Genomic DNA, 18,188 nt, shown 5'->3' with positions numbered 1-18,188 from the left:
TCTTGATGAAAATGTGTGGCTTGTTTTTTTTATTGAGACCTGAGGTTGAGGAACCGTGGGACAGTGTGTCTGTGTAGTAGTGACCTCCATCCGACCGACAGGCCTGAGCTGTTCTCTGTGTCAAAAGTCTTTTGAAGTGCTGTGAGTTCAATTAAAACTGAATCTGTTGCTGCCACGCATCTTGTGCTACAGGCTCCTTATTCCCTCTCTGTCTGCTGTGGTCTGTAGGGAAGGGCACGGAGTCACAAGTTCAGCAGAAGGCACAGAGGTTCTGGTCAAGGAAAAATCAAAGGGGCGACTGCAGAGAGCTAACCAAGCTTTTATAGTGGATTTTTACAATCTGGTTTCTCTTGTTGTCCGTGAGAAAATGTAGCCTACAAGTGACCGAGGCTCATTGTCCAAGCACATTTGGATATTCAGCAATGCGTGCAAGTTTCTCACACATGGTCCAAGAGACGAAAGAATATCTCACACTGAGCATACAAAACATTAAGAACACCTGTTCTTTCCATGACAGAGTGATCAGGTGAACGTTAGGACCCCTTGTCGATGAAGGGGTTTTAACAAGTGACAATCAGTATTCTGGTATTTGAACCACCTTGTCGGCTCAGGTATTGTTCTCAATCTGTTGTCCTCAAAGGTTCTGATTTGTAAGATTATGATGTATGTGCCATACTTAACATTTTGGCATGTTTTCTGAATCACCAGTTTTGTCAAAATGAATTTGTCAGCCTGTCGCTGCTGAATCAAGGTTGTGTGGGGAATGAATTCCACTATGGCTCTCTGCTGATCAGATTTGCTCCCCAATGGTCATGAATTTGCCTGGCCAGAGAGTTTAATATGGCAGACAGAGCTGCAGAGACTCTGTCTATGCAGGTGCTCACCTCCATGATGGCCCATTTTCTGGAGGAGTACTGCATACAAACTAGCCCGGGGACAAGCATGTGTGTATACTGGAGACCTCATTGGTCCCGTAAACTTCATGTGGGGATTGTAGTTCGAATGGGGGCAATTATTTGATCTACCCTGATCTGTCGCCAGATCAGGGTAGAGGAGGAGGAGGAGAGCTGAGACTCCAATGCCAGTGAATAACATCGCTCTTAGTGCTGTGTAGAACTTGCCTCAGCCTCCCTAAGATCTACACTATCAATTATAATGAATTTACAGAGACTTTAAGATAAAAACCTGTTATTCTGATTTATAAATTTCAGCTTTTATATGGGATAAGTGTAGTATTTTATCAGAATCCCAATTAGGTACTGCTAAAGCAGCAGCTCCTCTTCCTGGGGTCCACACAAAACATAAAATATGACAATGCAGAACATTAATAGACTAAATCAGAACGACATACATTTAAAATAAGAATATACACTTTCATACATTCATACCTTGGCATTCCATGCATCATGTGCTCATTATAATGGTAATACTGCAGCCATTCATTTTCCCATACATTGCGATCATTTGCTCTACTGTTACAATTGCTTTGTCTAAGCAGGTCCTGATATCCTAATCTCACAGCATCCTTGCATCTTGATATCCTCACAGCATCAGTTGTTCGTAAACACCAGAGAGCCATCCTTGTCCTCGGTTCTTCTGTTTGACGTCAATACTATGCATAATCATGTGGTTCATAGATGCTACACACCACGTCTTTTCAATGTGGATAATTGGGTCTTATTAGGTAAATATGTTCCAACCTATGTTCACCCGTTTAAAAAAAGACAGCCAAAAGTTTGCTGAATTCCCAATGCTATGCTTTCAACCATCTAAAAGCACAACTAAATTCCAACGTAAAATCTATGTCCGATTTTTGGTTTAGTTGTCTCAAAAATGTGTTACCACTGCACTTTCAGCCATCTAAAAGCACAACAACGTTCAAATAGGAATACAATGTCAGATATTTTGTTTATTTATACAACAACTTAATGTGTATCACTGTGCTTCATCTAATAGCACAGCCAAATGACCTGGGTTGCAGTTGTGATTACATTAAAGTAGGCCTACATGGCATGTGATCAATGCCGTTTGAGGTTCTGTGCAGATTATTATAGCAATTGTAAAGATTTCCACAGACCTTGCGACCTGCAACGCTTTCTATGATTGCATCGAACATTTATGGTTACAGTAACCTCAAAATGTGGCAATGGATGTCTTACTCTTCAGGTTGAATAAATATTGTTACATTCATTTATAAGATGGCCTTAACATTAGGGTATTTACCTTAGAGATCTTATTAATTTACTTTAATTTCCATTTCTATGCTATTTACTGTCTTAAAGTAATATTGAATTGTGTTTTTTTGACATCTCCTTTAAATGTTGATATTTTGTTGTATCTACTGGTTGGATAGTTCCATCTTAGCCACTGGTGAAGAAGGCACAACAGTGACTCTTTAATTAACCTCAGGAGGCTGAAGAAATGTGGCCTGTCCCCGAGGGACCTCACAGTGTTCTACAGGCCACCATCGAGAGCATACAGCCTGGTATGGCAACTCCACCACCACTGACCGCAAGGCACTACAGACGGTGTAACGCTCAGCCGAAAGCCCCATTGGGTGCACACTGTCCCTTCAGGACACCTACAACACCCGGTGTTGCAGGAAGGCCAAGAAGATCATCAGGGAACCCAGCCACCCAAGCCATGCCCTGTTCTCCCTGCTTCCATCACTCAGACGCGGGCAGTACAAGAGCATCATGGCTAAAACTGACAGACTGGCCAATAGCTTCTACCCCCAGACCATCAGACTGCTGAATAGCTACCACCAATCAGATACCTGCTCCCCTTGTCCCCTTCCTGCCCTCCCGGACATACATTTTTGGGGGGGTTGAGAGGGAGATGTGAGTCTAACATAGCATTTGTAAAGTTGTAGACAAGGTAATAGGCTATTTACCATATTGCAAAAGGGATATTGAATTGTACTTGGATAGATCCATCAGTGCCACCTGAGTCTAGCTTTAGCTTGTCTACAAATTAATAATTTTATATGTTGAATTCACATCTCCTTTTCAACCAAAAACCTAAGTTAAAGAATAGGACTAAATCAAATCAAATCAAACTTTAAATGCACTTAATATAGAGTTTGATTTAATCCTATTCTTTAACTGTTGGTTGAGATGGAGATGTGAATCCAACATACAGTACATATTATTAACTTGTATATTCCATTTGAAATCAACCAAAGCTGAAAATGCTAGGCCTATGTACTGTCTATGTTTGGTTGAATTCTGGGCTTAATGTAAACAAAAGCTGTTGACATCCCAAATGCTAAAACCCTGGATGGAAGACTGAAGAAATAAGGTATAGAATACCTCTCCAGTATGAGGTGCTGCCCAGCCGAAGTCTTTTTCTGATAGTGGATATTACATTGATGATCTGACATTGTTTCAAAGGTACAAATTCAAGATTTTTAGTCAAATTTTGTCTATGTTGAAAATTGGTTAGAGAGAGAGAGAGAAAGAGAAAAACATATGTCTGACATTTTCCCCTGTCACCACAGGCAACTGCTTGGAGCACGCTTCTTAGTGAAAGGTGAATTCCTTTGGGTGTTTGGCACAGAACTTTTCCCCTCTTATCTCCAGATGCTCAGAATAGAATATTATCATTTCCCCCACAGCTTATGCTGCCTCCTTATTTTCACATGCAAATTCAGCTTAATCAGTTGCTGTTGTTTTATACATATCTTTACATATCTTTAGTTAAAACATTTCATGTAATGAAAGTATAAGTTGCAGTTGTCATTTCACTCTCACTTTTTATTCCACCCCAGATTGCATAAGTTTACACAAGATTTGTAGAAGCAGGCTATAGTTGTGAGTGGCTATAGTTGATCATTGTGTTCCAGGCCAGCCAGGGCTTTGAAGGCTAGACAGGGGGGACAGTGTCTTGCCCTCAGATCTTGGAGGAGATCGATGTGAGATCCAGCGTGGCGCTGTAAAGGTCTTGGCAGGCAGCGTCACAAAAGGTTGAGCTCATTAGAGGAATGTTGTCGGCATGAAATGCCACTGTCTCCATCTCCCAGCAAAGGTGTCAACATCTGTTATCTAATGCAGGAGAACAGGGCCATTAGAAGGTGGCTTCTTCTGTTACCATGGCTTCATACTTCAATTAGAATGTAACCTTTCTGGGCCTCCTGAGTGGTGCAGCAGTCTAAGGCACTGCATCACAATGCTAGATGCGTCACTACAGACCCGGGTTTGATCCCGGGCTGTATCACAACCAGCGGTGATCGGGAGTCCTATAGGGCAGCGCACAAATGGCCCAGCATGGTTTGGGCCCAGCATCGTATGTTTCCTCTGACACACTGGTGCGGCTGATGGGCGGGTGTTAAGAAGCATGGTTTGGCGGGTCATTTTTTACCTTTGCCTCCCAAGCCCGTTGGGGAGTTGCAGCAATGAGACAAGATCAAAATTGGGGAGAAAAAGGGGGTAAAGAAATAAAGAATGTAACCTTTCTAATGTTTAGACTGCAAGCCAGTCAAGAGAGAGAGAGAGGGGGACTACCTTACTTGAATGATGTTCTGTATCACTGCCTGTACTTTTTAGTGGCACAGTCTGTACCAACATAGAGGAACATATAACAAACACTCTTTGCCAATTGAGACACCTCAAGTTGACTGGGAAGTCAGTTGTAAACCCTGTACGATTTCAACTGAAAATCTTCACCTGTTTATGACATTTTAACACTCATCAAACTGTCATGAAAGAGCACAAAAAGAGAAGTGCTTCTCCTCTTGTTGCTAAGGCAATGGTGGTTGCCATGCTGCAGTGGTTGAGCTGAGGCGACGCGAGATGGCAGACTCACTCATTAGTATTCAGCTGCCTCCAGGCTGGATGATCTTAGAGTGTTAACCTGATCAGCCCCAGTCTGCTAGCCCCCTCCACCTCCCTACAGACCCCCTCTCCTCTATATCATACATCAGTTACCCTACCCCGCCCACCAGCCAGCTCCACTGAAGAGGGTCTGTCTGCCTCCAAAAACAAATATCTCTCTGGACCCTTGCTTAGCAGTTTCCATGACAACATCCAATCCCCCTTCATTCCAAAGCACATTGCAGACTTTCTAAAAAAAGAATGTGTGTCTTGTCTTTTCTAACAGGCTTGTCTCCCCCAGAAAGCCCCAGAACTGATCCCCCAGCAGCCATCAGGTATGGCACAATATCTTCAGTTGGCGTCATGGGACAACATTTGATTACTCTGCAGTACAGATAGTTTCAAGTTTCAAGTGTTATTATTCATATGTGCGGGATGCACAAGGTGAACACCGTCCAACGGTGCAACAATTATAAGAAATCATAAAAGATAACCCAGTGGGTACAGACATCAGTTCAATGTGCAATTTTAATTTACATTTGGTTGAATTGTCAACTAATGTGAATCCAACAAAACATTTCACCATGTCATAGGATTTAGGTTAATAGTTGGGTGAAAAAACAACAAAATTCCCTTACGTTGATTACTTTTTGCGATACCAATCAGTTTGCATGTTGATTCATGTGTGTGTGTGTGTGTGTGTGTGTGTGTGTGTGTGTGTGTGTGTGTGTGTGTGTGTGTGTGTGTGTGTGTGTGTGTGTGTGTGTGTGTGTGTGTGTGTGTGTGTGTGTGTGTGTGTGTGTGTGTGTGTGTGTGTGTGTGTGTGTGTGTGTGTGTGTGTGTGTGTGTGTGTGCAAGTCAGTATTTAACGTCCATCCATGTCTGAGGACGTTGGGAGATGACTTGTAAACCGGCCACTAGGGGCAACAGTGAGCATTGAAGTAGGTTTCCATTTTGCTACAGCATTGTGGACCGGATGTTGGATGAGCGTAAGCATCTGCCCCAGGTTGCATGTTTGAATCCAGCGATAGATATTTTTGTTTTTTTTGTTTTAAGCCTATCACAAACCTTAAACTTACCTTAACCATTCAGAGTTAATGCTTAACCTTAACCCTTACCTTAACCATTCAGAGTTAATGCTTAACCTTAACCCTTACCTGAACCATTCAGAGTTAATGCTTAACCTTAACCTTTACCTTAACCATTCAGAGTTAATGCTTAACCTTAACCCTTACCTTAACCATTCAGAGTTAATGCTTAACGTTAACCCTTACCTTAACCATTCAGAGTTAATGCTTAACCTTAACCCTTACCTGAACCATTCAGAGTTAATGCTTAACCTTAACCCTTACCTGAACCATTCAGAGTTAATGTTTCATCTTAAGATTTTGGAGTTAATGCCTGAACTTAACCTTAAACACGATGAAATTGTACAATTGGAACAACTTCAAAATTGGATGTTTGAGAAACATGGATGAACATCTAATTCTGAGAGCAGTCTGATGGCTTGTAGATAGAAACTGTCTCTGAGCCTGTTGGTATCAGACCTCAAGCTCTGATACCGACTGCCTGATGTTAAGGGAGTGAACGGCTTGTGGCTGGGGTGTGTGGGGTCCTTAATGATGCTGAGGGCCTTCCTCAGGCACCGTTCTGAGTAGATTTCCTAGATGGGTGGGAGCACGGTCCCAGTGATGTACTGGGCCATCTTCATCTCCGGTTGGAGGGCCTTGCGGTCGTGGATGGAGCAATTCCCGTAGCAGGCTGTGATGCAACCGGTCAGGACGCTCTCCATGGTGCAGCGGTAGTATTTGGCGAGGACTCGGGGTGGCATGCTGAATTTATGCAACCGCCTTAGGTAGTAGAAACCCTGTTGCACCCTCTTGACAAGAGTGATGGTGTTGTTGGTCCATGTCAAGTCCTTGGTGATGTGAACACTGAGGAACTTAAAAGTGCTGACTCTGCTGCAGTTCTGTTGATGTGCATCACCTCAGTGCTGCTGTATCCACCTTTCTCGTCTCTATATCCCTACATCTGCCAATGGCCGGGTTATACAGCTGCGGCCTCACTAGACCTTTATACCTGACCTGTAGTGGCGGTATAGTGGAGGTGACCGTGCTATAGCAATCCTCAGGACAGCAGATACTCTCCATGTTATGGGATGAATCATGTGTTAAACTAATGGAGGCCACTCCACTGCTTTTCTCAACCTAATCCCCTGAACTCACACCCCAGCCTCAGTGTTACTCTGTGGGTCATAGTAGGACAGCCAGCAACTTACTAGCATCAATAAACCAACCTTTCAGATAGAGGGGAAGATGAAAAGCACCGCAGAGAGACAGTTTTGGGACACGTCAGTTACTGCTTTCTCACCAGGGCAGACAGCCAGCCCATGGATGCGACTTTTACAATGACGCAAGCAAATGTAATACGTGAATGCTTTATAGGATCGATTAACCCAATGTGTTGAATGGAGTTCAGGCCATCTGGGACAGAACAACTTAGCTGCCATCTCTCTGTCTTTCTCTGTTTCTTTCTCTCTTCTTTCGCACGCACACACACACACACGCACACACAAAGCTTTAGAGCTTATCTTAATGCTTACAAAATAGAGCTGTCTGCATTTTAAGGTCAAGAAAGCACATTAGCTGTGTAGCGGCTAAGAGTTTTTGGAATCCTGGAGATGCGGTGAATGTGGCATTTGCATGATTAAGTAGGATGATATTCACTCAGCTCTCTGATTTTCAGACGAAGTCTCTATACCCCCAGGGAAGGAGCCAGCCAGTACACTGATGTTACATAATCCCAAGGAATAACCAAGCGGAGCGAGAACAACCGGGCATAGTGTAACTGATTACAAACCCTGAACTCAACATTAATACCATCACACAAACATACAAACCATCAAAGTGGAAGAAAAACAATAAACATTGTCCCCTTTTTTCAGTTGTATGTCCACAGAAGATCACCTTTATTTAGTCTTAATTGAGTAAGCACACAACACATTACATAGGTGAAATCATTGCTGTTCAATAGCAGCTGAGTTTGATGAGGTAGACATGGAGACACTCATAATCAAAATATCACGTTATTTACATGTACCAATGCAATCCACACATACACATTAAACAGACCTACTCTCAGAAAATTGAAAATAAAGACATTACCCACAACAATCTGCATAGTACATTATATTGATATTACAAAATGTGTTTAATTCATAGGGCTGGTTTCCTAGACTCAGATGAAGCTTATTCCTGGAATAAAAAGCACTTTCGATGTGTATTCTCTGTGTATAATGCTTTTTGGTCCAGGAGAAGGATTCATCTGGTAAGGGAAACCCACTATGCTAGTTGGAAAGTGGGAGAGAGGAACCCCCTGAAGTAGTAAAGTACTGCGATAGCCTGAAAAGAAAGCTCACAGGTAATTGAACAATAAAGTGAGATCTCATATTGAAATAGTAATGAAATGGTTCAGTATCCGATGCCAACAGTAACATTCCTTTTAGGGTTGACAAATTGATAATATGGCAAATATGTTTACCGATTGAGGAGAAATTGCGCTCTTGTTTGTAGTACAAGGCTCTCGGGCAATTTAACCACATTGAGTGATTGTTATATCTTAAGTCATGATACATGTTCAAGGGAACACCATGTATTTTACATATATGTTTTGGGTAATTTAACATGTTACGAAAATTTGTGTTCACAATGGTATATAGTCATTTACACATATAAAACACTTGAAAATACAAAAATAAACTTGATAAAAGTCATCTCGGACTAAAGCAATATTCACCACATATCAGCAGCTTGGATATACAGTAGTGTAGTGTTATCAAATACTTTACGTATTATAGCTAACTTGGAATTTTGTCTTTCATGCCACTGATACACACTGTATAGAAACATATAGGTAAATGTGTTCATAGCGGCAAAAAGGATGTACACATCTCTAACTATCATCTCTAACTACAGTATCATTTCTTACTATCTGAGCAGGCTCAGGTAGGATGTATACATCTCTAACTATCATCTCTAACTACAGTATCATCTCTTACTATCTGAGCAGGCTCAGGTAGGATGTACACATCTCTAACTATCATCTCTAACTACAGTATCATCTCTTACTATCTGAGCAGGCTCAGGTAGGATGTACACATCTCTAACTATCATCTCTAACTACAGTACTATCTGAGCATCTACACATCTAACTATCATCTCTAACTACAGTATCATTTCTTACTATCTGAGCAGGCTCAGGGTAGGATGTAACACATCTCTAACTATCATCTCTAACTACAGTATCATTTCTTACTATCTGAGCAGGCTCAGGTAGGATGTACACATCTCTAACTATCATCTCTAACTACAGTATCATTTCTTACTATCTGAGCAGGCTCAGGTAGGATGTACACATCTCTAACTATCATCTCTAACTACAGTATCATTTCTTACTATCTGAGCAGGCTCAGGTAGGATGTACACATCTCTAACTATCATCTCTAACACATCTCTAACTATCATCTCTAACTACATCTCTAATCATTTCTTACTATCTGAGCAGGCTCAGGTAGGATGTACACATCTCTAACTATCATCTCTAACTACAGTATCATTTCTTACTATCTGAGCAGGCTCAGGTAGGATGTACACATCTCTAACTATCATCTCTAACTACAGTATCATTTCTTACTATCTGAGCAGGTTCAGGTAGGATGTACACATCTCTAACTACAGTATCATCTCTTACTATCTGAGCAGGCTCAGGTGGGATGTACACATCTCTAACTATCATATCTAACTACAGTATCATCTCTTACTATCTGAGCTCAGGTAGGATGTAGTGAAACTTGTTTATTCATAACTGTTTTAGGGTTGTCCACAGAAAGACCCTCAGAGCTCTAAAAGTACTTCACTTTGCAGTGTTATGAACACACTAGAGAAGTAAAAAAGAAAGAATAAATCCTGGCTTTGTCAATGACTTTGATTGTCTAATGGGTCCAAAAAGCCAAAGTACTTCTGTAATTGTGGCTTGTTTATAACGTATCATCACAATATTGATACATTATGTGGTTCAACACCACTTCACATTTACAATTAGTGAAAACTAATTGCCCAAAGTCACTCAAGCAAATAATCTGCTGTTGGGTTCCATCATTTAGCTTGAACTCAAGAGGAGAATAACAGTCTATTTAGAGTAATTAACAGTCAGTTGAAGTCTATTGAAATATGATAATACGCATATGGCAGTGTGATCTTTACAACCTCTACTGTCAGAGGAGAGTGCCACTTACACTCTATGAAAGAAAGGTGCTCTCTAGAACCTACAAGGGATGTTCAGCTGTCCCCATAGAAGAACCCTTTGAAGAACTCCTTTTGGTTACAGGTAGAACCCTTTTTGGTTCCATGTAGAACCCTTTCCCCAGAGGGAACATGGAACTAGAAAGATTTCTACCTCGAACACAAAAGGGTTCTACCTGGAACTACAAATGGTTTTCCTATGGGGACAGACACAGAACTCTTTTGGAACCCTTTTTTTCTACTGTTCCACTTTCAGACAAAGGTGCCATTACAGTCATAGAGGTCCCATAGAAAAACCTTTGAATACATTAACAGTTCTTGTCATTTTCTATTGAGCATTGTCCAAAAAAACAGTTTACCTAATAATATCAATGTCTTTAAGAATCATGTTCACCTCTAAGGGTTGTTACACCCCAGGTCATGAACACACACAAAGAAAGGAGAGCATTAGCATTAGTTCTTTATCATTGGTTTGATTTGGCAAAGGGCCCATCTCATAGCCGCCCATTCCAGCTACAGTAATGATCACAGTAGAGGTAGTGATGCCAAGTAATACAGCCATTGTGTGATTCTTTAAGATGCATCACGAAGAACCCCACAATCATTGCTATTAGAGTAGAAACAGTGCCTTGCAAAAGTATTCATCCCCCTTGCCGTTTTTCCTATTTTGTTGCATTACAACCTGTAATTTAAATAGATTTTGGGGGATTTCATGTAATGGGAATACACAAACTAGTCCAAATTGGTTAAGTGAAATTTAAAAAATAACTTGTTTCAAAAAATGATATATATATATTTTTTAAATGGAAAAGTGGTGCGTGCATATGTATTCATCCCCTTTGCTATGAAGCCCCTAAATAAGATCTGGTGCAACCATTTACCTTCATAAGTCACATAATTAGTTAAATAAAGTCCATCTGTGTGCAAACAAAGTGTCACATGATCTCAGTATATATACACCTGTTCTGAAAGGCCCCAGAGTCTGCAATACCACTAAGCAAGCGCCACCACCAAGCAAGCGGCACCAAGTTGTGGAGAAGTACAGATCAGGGTTGGGTTATAAAAATATATCAGAAACTTTGAATATCCCACAAAGCACCATTAAATCCATTCTTAAAAAATTTAAAGAATATGGCACCACAACAAACCTGCCAAGAGAGGGCTGCCCACCAAATCTCACGGACCAGGCAAGCAGGGCATTAATCAGAGAGGCAACAAAAAGGCTAAAGATAACCCTGAAGGAGCTGCAAAGCTCCACAGCGGAGATTGGAGTATCTGTCCATAGGACCACTTTAAGATATTGTGTATTATTGTTATTATTATTAATCATGTATGGTTGTTATGTATTATACAGTGCTCCTTTTGTTCTTAAAAATGATGTTTATTATGCTATTAAGAGAAGCGCTCAGCTTCTACCCAAGTGCCATAATAATGTGCACTCTAAAAAGCAACGCAACAAAAAAAGACCCAAAAAGAGAATGACTACACGGAGCTGGGCTTTACGAAAGAGTGGCCAGACAAATGCCATTGCTTAAATAAAAAGAAATAAGCAAACACATTTGGTGTTTTCAAAAGGCATGTGGGAGACTCCCCAAACATATGGAAGAAGGTACTCTGGGTTAGATCAGACTAAAATAGAGCTTATTGGCCATCAAGGAAAATGCTATGCCTGGCGCAAACCCAACACTTCCCATGATTCCTACAGTGAAGCATGGTGGTGGCAGCACCATGCTGTGGGGATGTTTTTCATCAGCAGGGTCTGGAAAACTGGTCAGAATTGAAGGGATGATGGATGACGCTAAATACAGGGAAACTGTTTCAGTCTTCCAGAAATTTGAGACTGGGACAGAGGTTCACCTTCCAGCAGGAAAATGACCCTAAGCATACTGCTAAAGCAACACTTGAGTGGTTTAAGGGGAAACAGTTAAATGTCTTGGAATGACCTAGTCAAGGCCCAGACCTCAATCCAATTGAGAATCTGTGGTATGACTTAAAGATTGCTGTACACCAGCAGAACCCATCCAACTTGAAGGAGCTGGAGCAATTTTGCCTTGAAGAACGGGCAAAAAATCCCAGTGGCTAGATGTGCCAAGCTTGTAGAGACATACCCCAAGAGACTTGCAGCTGTAATTGCTGCAAAAGGTGGCTCTACAAAGTATTGACTTTGGGGGGTATGCACACTCAAGTTTTCAGTTTTTTGCCTTCTTGTTTGTTTCACAATAAAAAATATTTTGCATCTTCAAAGTGTTGTGTAAATCAAATGATACAACCCCCCCAAAATATTTTTTAATTCCAGGTTGTAAGGCAACAAAATAGGAAAAATGCCAAGGTTGTGAATACTTTGGCAAACCATTGTATATTAAGACAATTATTTACAAAGCAAATTCAGTCATTACATTAATTTAACCCTTTCTCTAATTTGAGGAACTCAAACTGAAGACTTAGAGCACGTGCAAAGCTGGTTGACACATAACATCCCCACAAAGTTATAGCAGCATTATCTACAGCTACAACATCCCCAGCAAAAACAGTTAACTCTGAACATCAGGTGATTCAACCATCGTTTGTGGTGTCAAGTGTGATAACATTATTTGTTCCCCCTACTGTAACCCTAGACTCACTGAGGAAATATACAGCAATCAAAACCTTCAGGCTGTGAGCTATACAACCTTACTCCGTAGCAACCATGAAGGTGATTAGACAGAAACTGGTAGCAGACCCCAGCAAATGTTTCAGTCAGTCTTGTGTTCCCCGTTCTTGGCCCATCCTCTGCTCATGGCCGCCACTACGATGGTGTACATGTTGAGCCAGGCCTGACGCAGTGGGCCAGTGTACCCATGACCCAGACTACACTGCAACATGTAGAGAAGGGACTCCCCCACCACCTGCAACATACACATGCACACACGGATGCACGCAAGCAAATATTATGAATATTGGCCTACAACTATAAATTGTTGCAAGTTTTGTTCCTAAAAAGTACACTGTAAAATAATATGTTGATTTCAATGTACGGCAAATGCCTTCAATAGGATTGTGAGTTTGCTCAACAACATTTTTGTTGGTCAAACTCACAATCTTATTGCAGCTGGTTGTCTTAAAATCATGGTTGTGGTTAATTCCACTTCCTCTAATACAATTTCCTCTCCCTGTATATTCAATTGAATTCAAATAAAATTCCAGGTCAGTCTTTGAATTCAGAGAGAACTCAATTCCAATCTCAATTCCAATCTTAAATCAATGCTAAGAATTCAATTCCCAATTCAATAGTATCCCCAACATTTCCACAAATTCCAATTTGAATTCAATTCTCTCAGACTGATCATATCACTGTCCTGACTGCCTGGTTATACTGGAAATAGAACTTGATATGATTTAGAACAAATCCTGCAGCACATTTTTATACTAAGTGCAATAATTCCAATAAATGGGAAATTTACAGATATTGAATTCCAATTCAATACCAAATATATAAATGTTTTTACAATTCCAATTCAAACAGTCCAAATTCCAGTTAAATTCCAAAACGTGAAGATTTTTGAAATTTGCATTGAATTCAACATGAATTCTCCACTTCATGAGTTAATTCAATATTTTAATTGGAATTTCAAATTAAATTGGAATTGACTTGCAATTGTACGTAAAATCAACTTTTCTTTTTTTGGTTTTACAGTGTAGTATAGTGTACAGTACACTCAGTATGACAGCAGTGTATTACAGTGAGTAATCAGAGTGACAGTAGTCTTACAGTGAAAGACTGGGTGTTAACCCCAACTGCCTGGTGCTTCTTCCCCAGATTGAGCAGAAAATCCTCCAAGGTATGAAGGTCGTCCAGATGACTGACTGCTGCATCGATCACCAGCATTACCTGGACACATACACACACACACACACACACACACACACACACACACACACACACACACACACACACACACACACACACACACACACACACACACACACACACACACACACACACACGCACAATCATGTACGCACATACACAAAGAAATGTGCACATACACCAACACGCAGCAAGAGGTTATTGCCGTGGATTTGTTTTCAAGAATCAACCATCTACAGTGAGGGAAAAAAGTATTTGATCCCCTGCTGATTTTGTATGTTTGCCCACTGAAAAAGAAATGATCAGTTTTAATGGTAGGTTTATTTGAACAGAGGGAGACAGAATAACAACAGAAACATCCAGAAAAGCGCATGTCAAAAATGTTATAAATTGATTTGCATTTTAATGAGGGAAATAAGTATTTGACCCCTCTGCAAAACATGACTTAGTACTTGGTGGCAAAACCCTTGTTGGCAATCACAGAGATCAGACGTTTCTTGTCGTTGGCCACCAGGTTTGCACACATCTCAGGAGGGATTTTGTCCCACTCCTCTTTGCAGATCTTCTCCAAGTCATCAAGGTTTCGAGGCTGACGTTTGGCAACTCGAACCTTCAGCTCCCTCCACAGATTTTCTATGGGATTAAGGTCTGGAGACTGGCTAGGCCACTCCAGGACCTTAATGTGCTTCTTCTTGAGCCACTCCTTTGTTGCTGGGTCATTGTCATGCTGGAATACCCATCCACGACCCATTTTCAATGCCCTGGCTGAGGGAAGGAGGTTCTTACCCAAGATTTGACGGTACATGGCCCCGTCCATCATCCCATTGATGCGGTGAAGTTGTCCTGTCCCCTTAGCAGAAAAACACCCCCAAAGCATAATGTTTCCACCTCCATGTTTGACGGTGGGGATGGTGTTCTTGGGGTCATAGGCAGCATTCCTCCTCCTCCAAACACGGCGAGTTGAGTTGATGCCAAAGAGCTCCATTTTGGTCTCATCTGACCACAACACTTTCACCCAGTTGTCCTCTGAATCATACAGATGTTTATTGGCAAACTTCAGACGGGCATGTATATGTGCTTTCTTGAGCAGTCCTTCACGGCGTAATGTGTTACCAATCGTTTTCTTGGTGACTATGGTCCCAGCTGCCTTGAGTTCATTGACAAGATCCTCCCGTGTAGTTCTGGGCTGAGTCCTCACCGTTCTCATGATCATTGCAACTCCACGAGGTGAGATCTTGCATGGAGCCCCAGGCCGAGGGAGATTGACAGTTCTTTTGTGTTTCTTCCATTTGTGAATAATCGCATCAACTGTTGTCACCTTCTCACCATTCCAGCCTTGTGTAGGTCTACAATCTTGTCCCTGACATCCTTGGAGAGCTCTTTGGTCTTGGCCATGGTGGAGAGTTTGGAATCTGATTGATTGATTCTGTGGACAGGTGTCTTTTATACAGGTAACAAACTGAGATTAGGAGCACTCCCTTTAAGAGTGTGCTCCTAATCTCAGCTCGTTACCTGTATAAAAGATAACTGGGAGCCAAAAATCTTTCTGATTGAGAGGGGGTCAAATACTTATTTCCCACATTAAAATGCAAATCAATGTATAACATTTTTGACATGCGTTTTTCTGGATTTTTGTTGTTATTCTGTCTCTCACTGTTCAAATAAACCTACCATTAAAATGATAGACTGATCATTTCTTTGTCAGTGGGCAAACGTACAAAATCAGCAGGGGATCAAATACTTTTTTCCCCTCACTGTAGATGTCAGTTTTAATGGTGATGGGCTACGCAGGGTTACCTTTGTGACATGGTCCAGGAACTCAGGGCTGGAGAGGCAGTCTTGTGTGGGGCTACAGTTTGTGTTGTAGTGAAAGAGGTTGAGGAGCGCAGGCTCTAGTTCAAACAGTCTGCACAGACATAAAACACAATTCAGTACTACAGGTGCAGACAGATACATGTAGTCGTAAGTCCCTCGAATGCCACAATTAGCTACGATTTTAATGTCTGGTTAAAGAAAATAGGACAGTCAGCAACAGTTCTTCTCTAGTCTGTTTTAGCAGAAGCTGTTTCAAAATAAAGACTATTGCAGCCTGTCGCCAAGCAACAAGTCAAGCCACCAGTCCCAGTATAGGGAGTGTGTGATGCAGTATCTATGTAGGTGAAGTGTATTTTTCTCTCTAAGTACACAAGTACTGTTTACTATGACAACTACATTATTTACAGTATCTTTGCACTATACTGACATATTTGTACTGTATACAACTGCAAATTGTAGTCAATGGTTAGGTTTCAGTAAACTTTCTTACAAGAAATGCTGCAGATATCAACCAACACTCTGTTTTGGTACACAAACAGTAAAGGCTGATATACTAATCACCATGAAATCTTCATGGAGGAACACATGCATGTATAGTTCTCAGTGTTTCCCATTGGATTTTTTTCAGCAGTGGTAGCAGAGTCGAATATAGGGGAAACACTGGTTATAAAGTATAGTGTTGTACACCGGTACCCCTGTTTATAATCTCGTTATTGTTATGTACATTTATTGTGCTACTTTTTGATTGATTAGATTTGTTTTACTTGAGTTTATTTAGTAAATATTGTATTAACTCTATTTCTTGAACTGCATTGTTGGTTAAGGGCTTGTAAGTAATCATTTCACAGCAAGGTCTACAGTTGTTGTATTCGGCGAGTGTGACAAATACATTTTGATTTTTGAATAGATAATACAGTGTGACAAGCAATATCACAACTTCTCCTAACTCCTTCATTTCCTCCATACCTAACTCCTTCATTTCCTCCATACCCAACTCCTTCATACCTAACTCATTTATTTCCTCCATACCTAACTCCTCCATACCTAACTCCTTCATTTCCTCCATATCTAACTCCTTCATTTCCTCCATACCCAACTCCTTCATACCTAACTCCTTCATTTCCTCCATACCTAACTCCTTCATACCTAACTCCTTCATTTCCTCCATACCTAACTCCTTCATTTCCTCCATACCTAACTCCTTCATTTCCTCCATACCTAACTCCTTCATACCTAACTCCTTCATTTCCTCCATACCTAACTCCTCCATTTCCTCCATACCTAACTCCTTCATTTCCTCCATACTTAACTCCTTCATTTCCTCCATACCCAACTCCTTCATACCTAACTCCTTCATTTCCTCCATACCTAACTCCTTCATTTCCTCCATACCCAACTCCTTCATACCTAACTCCTTCATTTCCTCCATACCTAACTCCTCCATACCTAACTCCTTCATTTCCTCCATACCTAACTCCTTCATTTCCTCCATACCTAACTCCTTAATTTCCTCCATACCTAATTCCTTCATTTCCTCCATACCTAACTCCTCAAATAAAAAGCTTTAGATCATGACTGTACCTGGAGAACATGACGACTCCGTGTGGAACTTTGTTCTTGCCAAGACTCTCCCAGCTGCCTCGGATCAGCTCCTTGTCTTTCTCCGTCAGCTTCTCCATGCCCGGGGGTCGCTCAGTGTGAGGACTAGCTCTCTTTGCAGGATCAGAGGAAAAGTCTCTGATCTGGGCAACCCATTACACTTTGGTAGACTCCGCTTGGGAAACCTTTGATGACCCACCTGGAAACTAAGTGTAAGTGCAAGAGCTAAAACATAACATATTAAAACCAAAACAATAGAAAGAGGAATTCATGATAGTTGTACATGTGCAAATCTAGATCCCAGCATACCTCTTCTCTCTTCACACGCTCCCTGTCTGTACCAGGCTGTGGAGTCTGTGTGTGTGTTTGTGCATCTGGAGAACTGCCTTGGCTGGTACTCTTGGTACTGACTTGCTCTCCTGCTCACGGTGCATTCAGAGAGAGACAAGTCATCCGCCGTGCTTATCTGTCAAACTGACTACTGTCTCTCTCTCCCTCTCCGTCTCTCTCTCCCTCTCCCTCACTCTCTCCCACTATACTCTCTCTCCAGCGCTGTGGGTCTGTTCACTCCACTGAAGAAGGAAAGGCGGGATCGCTCTCTTTCTCTCCTTTGAGGATGTGACGAGCTATAGCTCCTCCTACAGGTGAACCAAGGGCTGTCAAAAACATCAACCTCCCTCCAGATACACTGAACAAAAATACAAACAACATGTAAAGTGTTGGTCCCATGTTTCATGAGCTGAAATAAAAATAACAATAAATGTTCCACACGCACAAGAAATGTGTTTACATCCCTGTTAGTGAGCATTTCGCCTT

The 18,188-nt window shown here is 41.3% G+C and overlaps 1 protein-coding gene across 1 annotated transcript; it reads right to left on the bottom strand.

The window, feature by feature from the left end:
• Positions 1 to 12,258: 12,258 nt before the first annotated feature.
• Positions 12,259 to 17,566, bottom strand: ngb (neuroglobin). Its single transcript, XM_029676157.2, has 4 exons — positions 17,355 to 17,566; positions 15,756 to 15,864; positions 13,860 to 13,979; positions 12,259 to 12,996 (listed from the first exon to the last, which is right to left on the bottom strand). The coding sequence occupies exons 1-4, from the start codon at positions 17,450 to 17,452 to the stop codon at positions 12,844 to 12,846; spliced, it is 480 nt and encodes a 159-aa protein (XP_029532017.1). The 5' UTR covers positions 17,453 to 17,566; the 3' UTR covers positions 12,259 to 12,843.
• Positions 17,567 to 18,188: the final 622 nt, after the last annotated feature.

This window comes from Oncorhynchus nerka, linkage group LG12 (genome assembly GCF_034236695.1).
Source record: "Oncorhynchus nerka isolate Pitt River linkage group LG12, Oner_Uvic_2.0, whole genome shotgun sequence".
Classification (NCBI taxonomy): domain Eukaryota; kingdom Metazoa; phylum Chordata; class Actinopteri; order Salmoniformes; family Salmonidae; genus Oncorhynchus; species Oncorhynchus nerka.
This window is presented reverse-complemented; position numbering and strand designations above follow the sequence as displayed.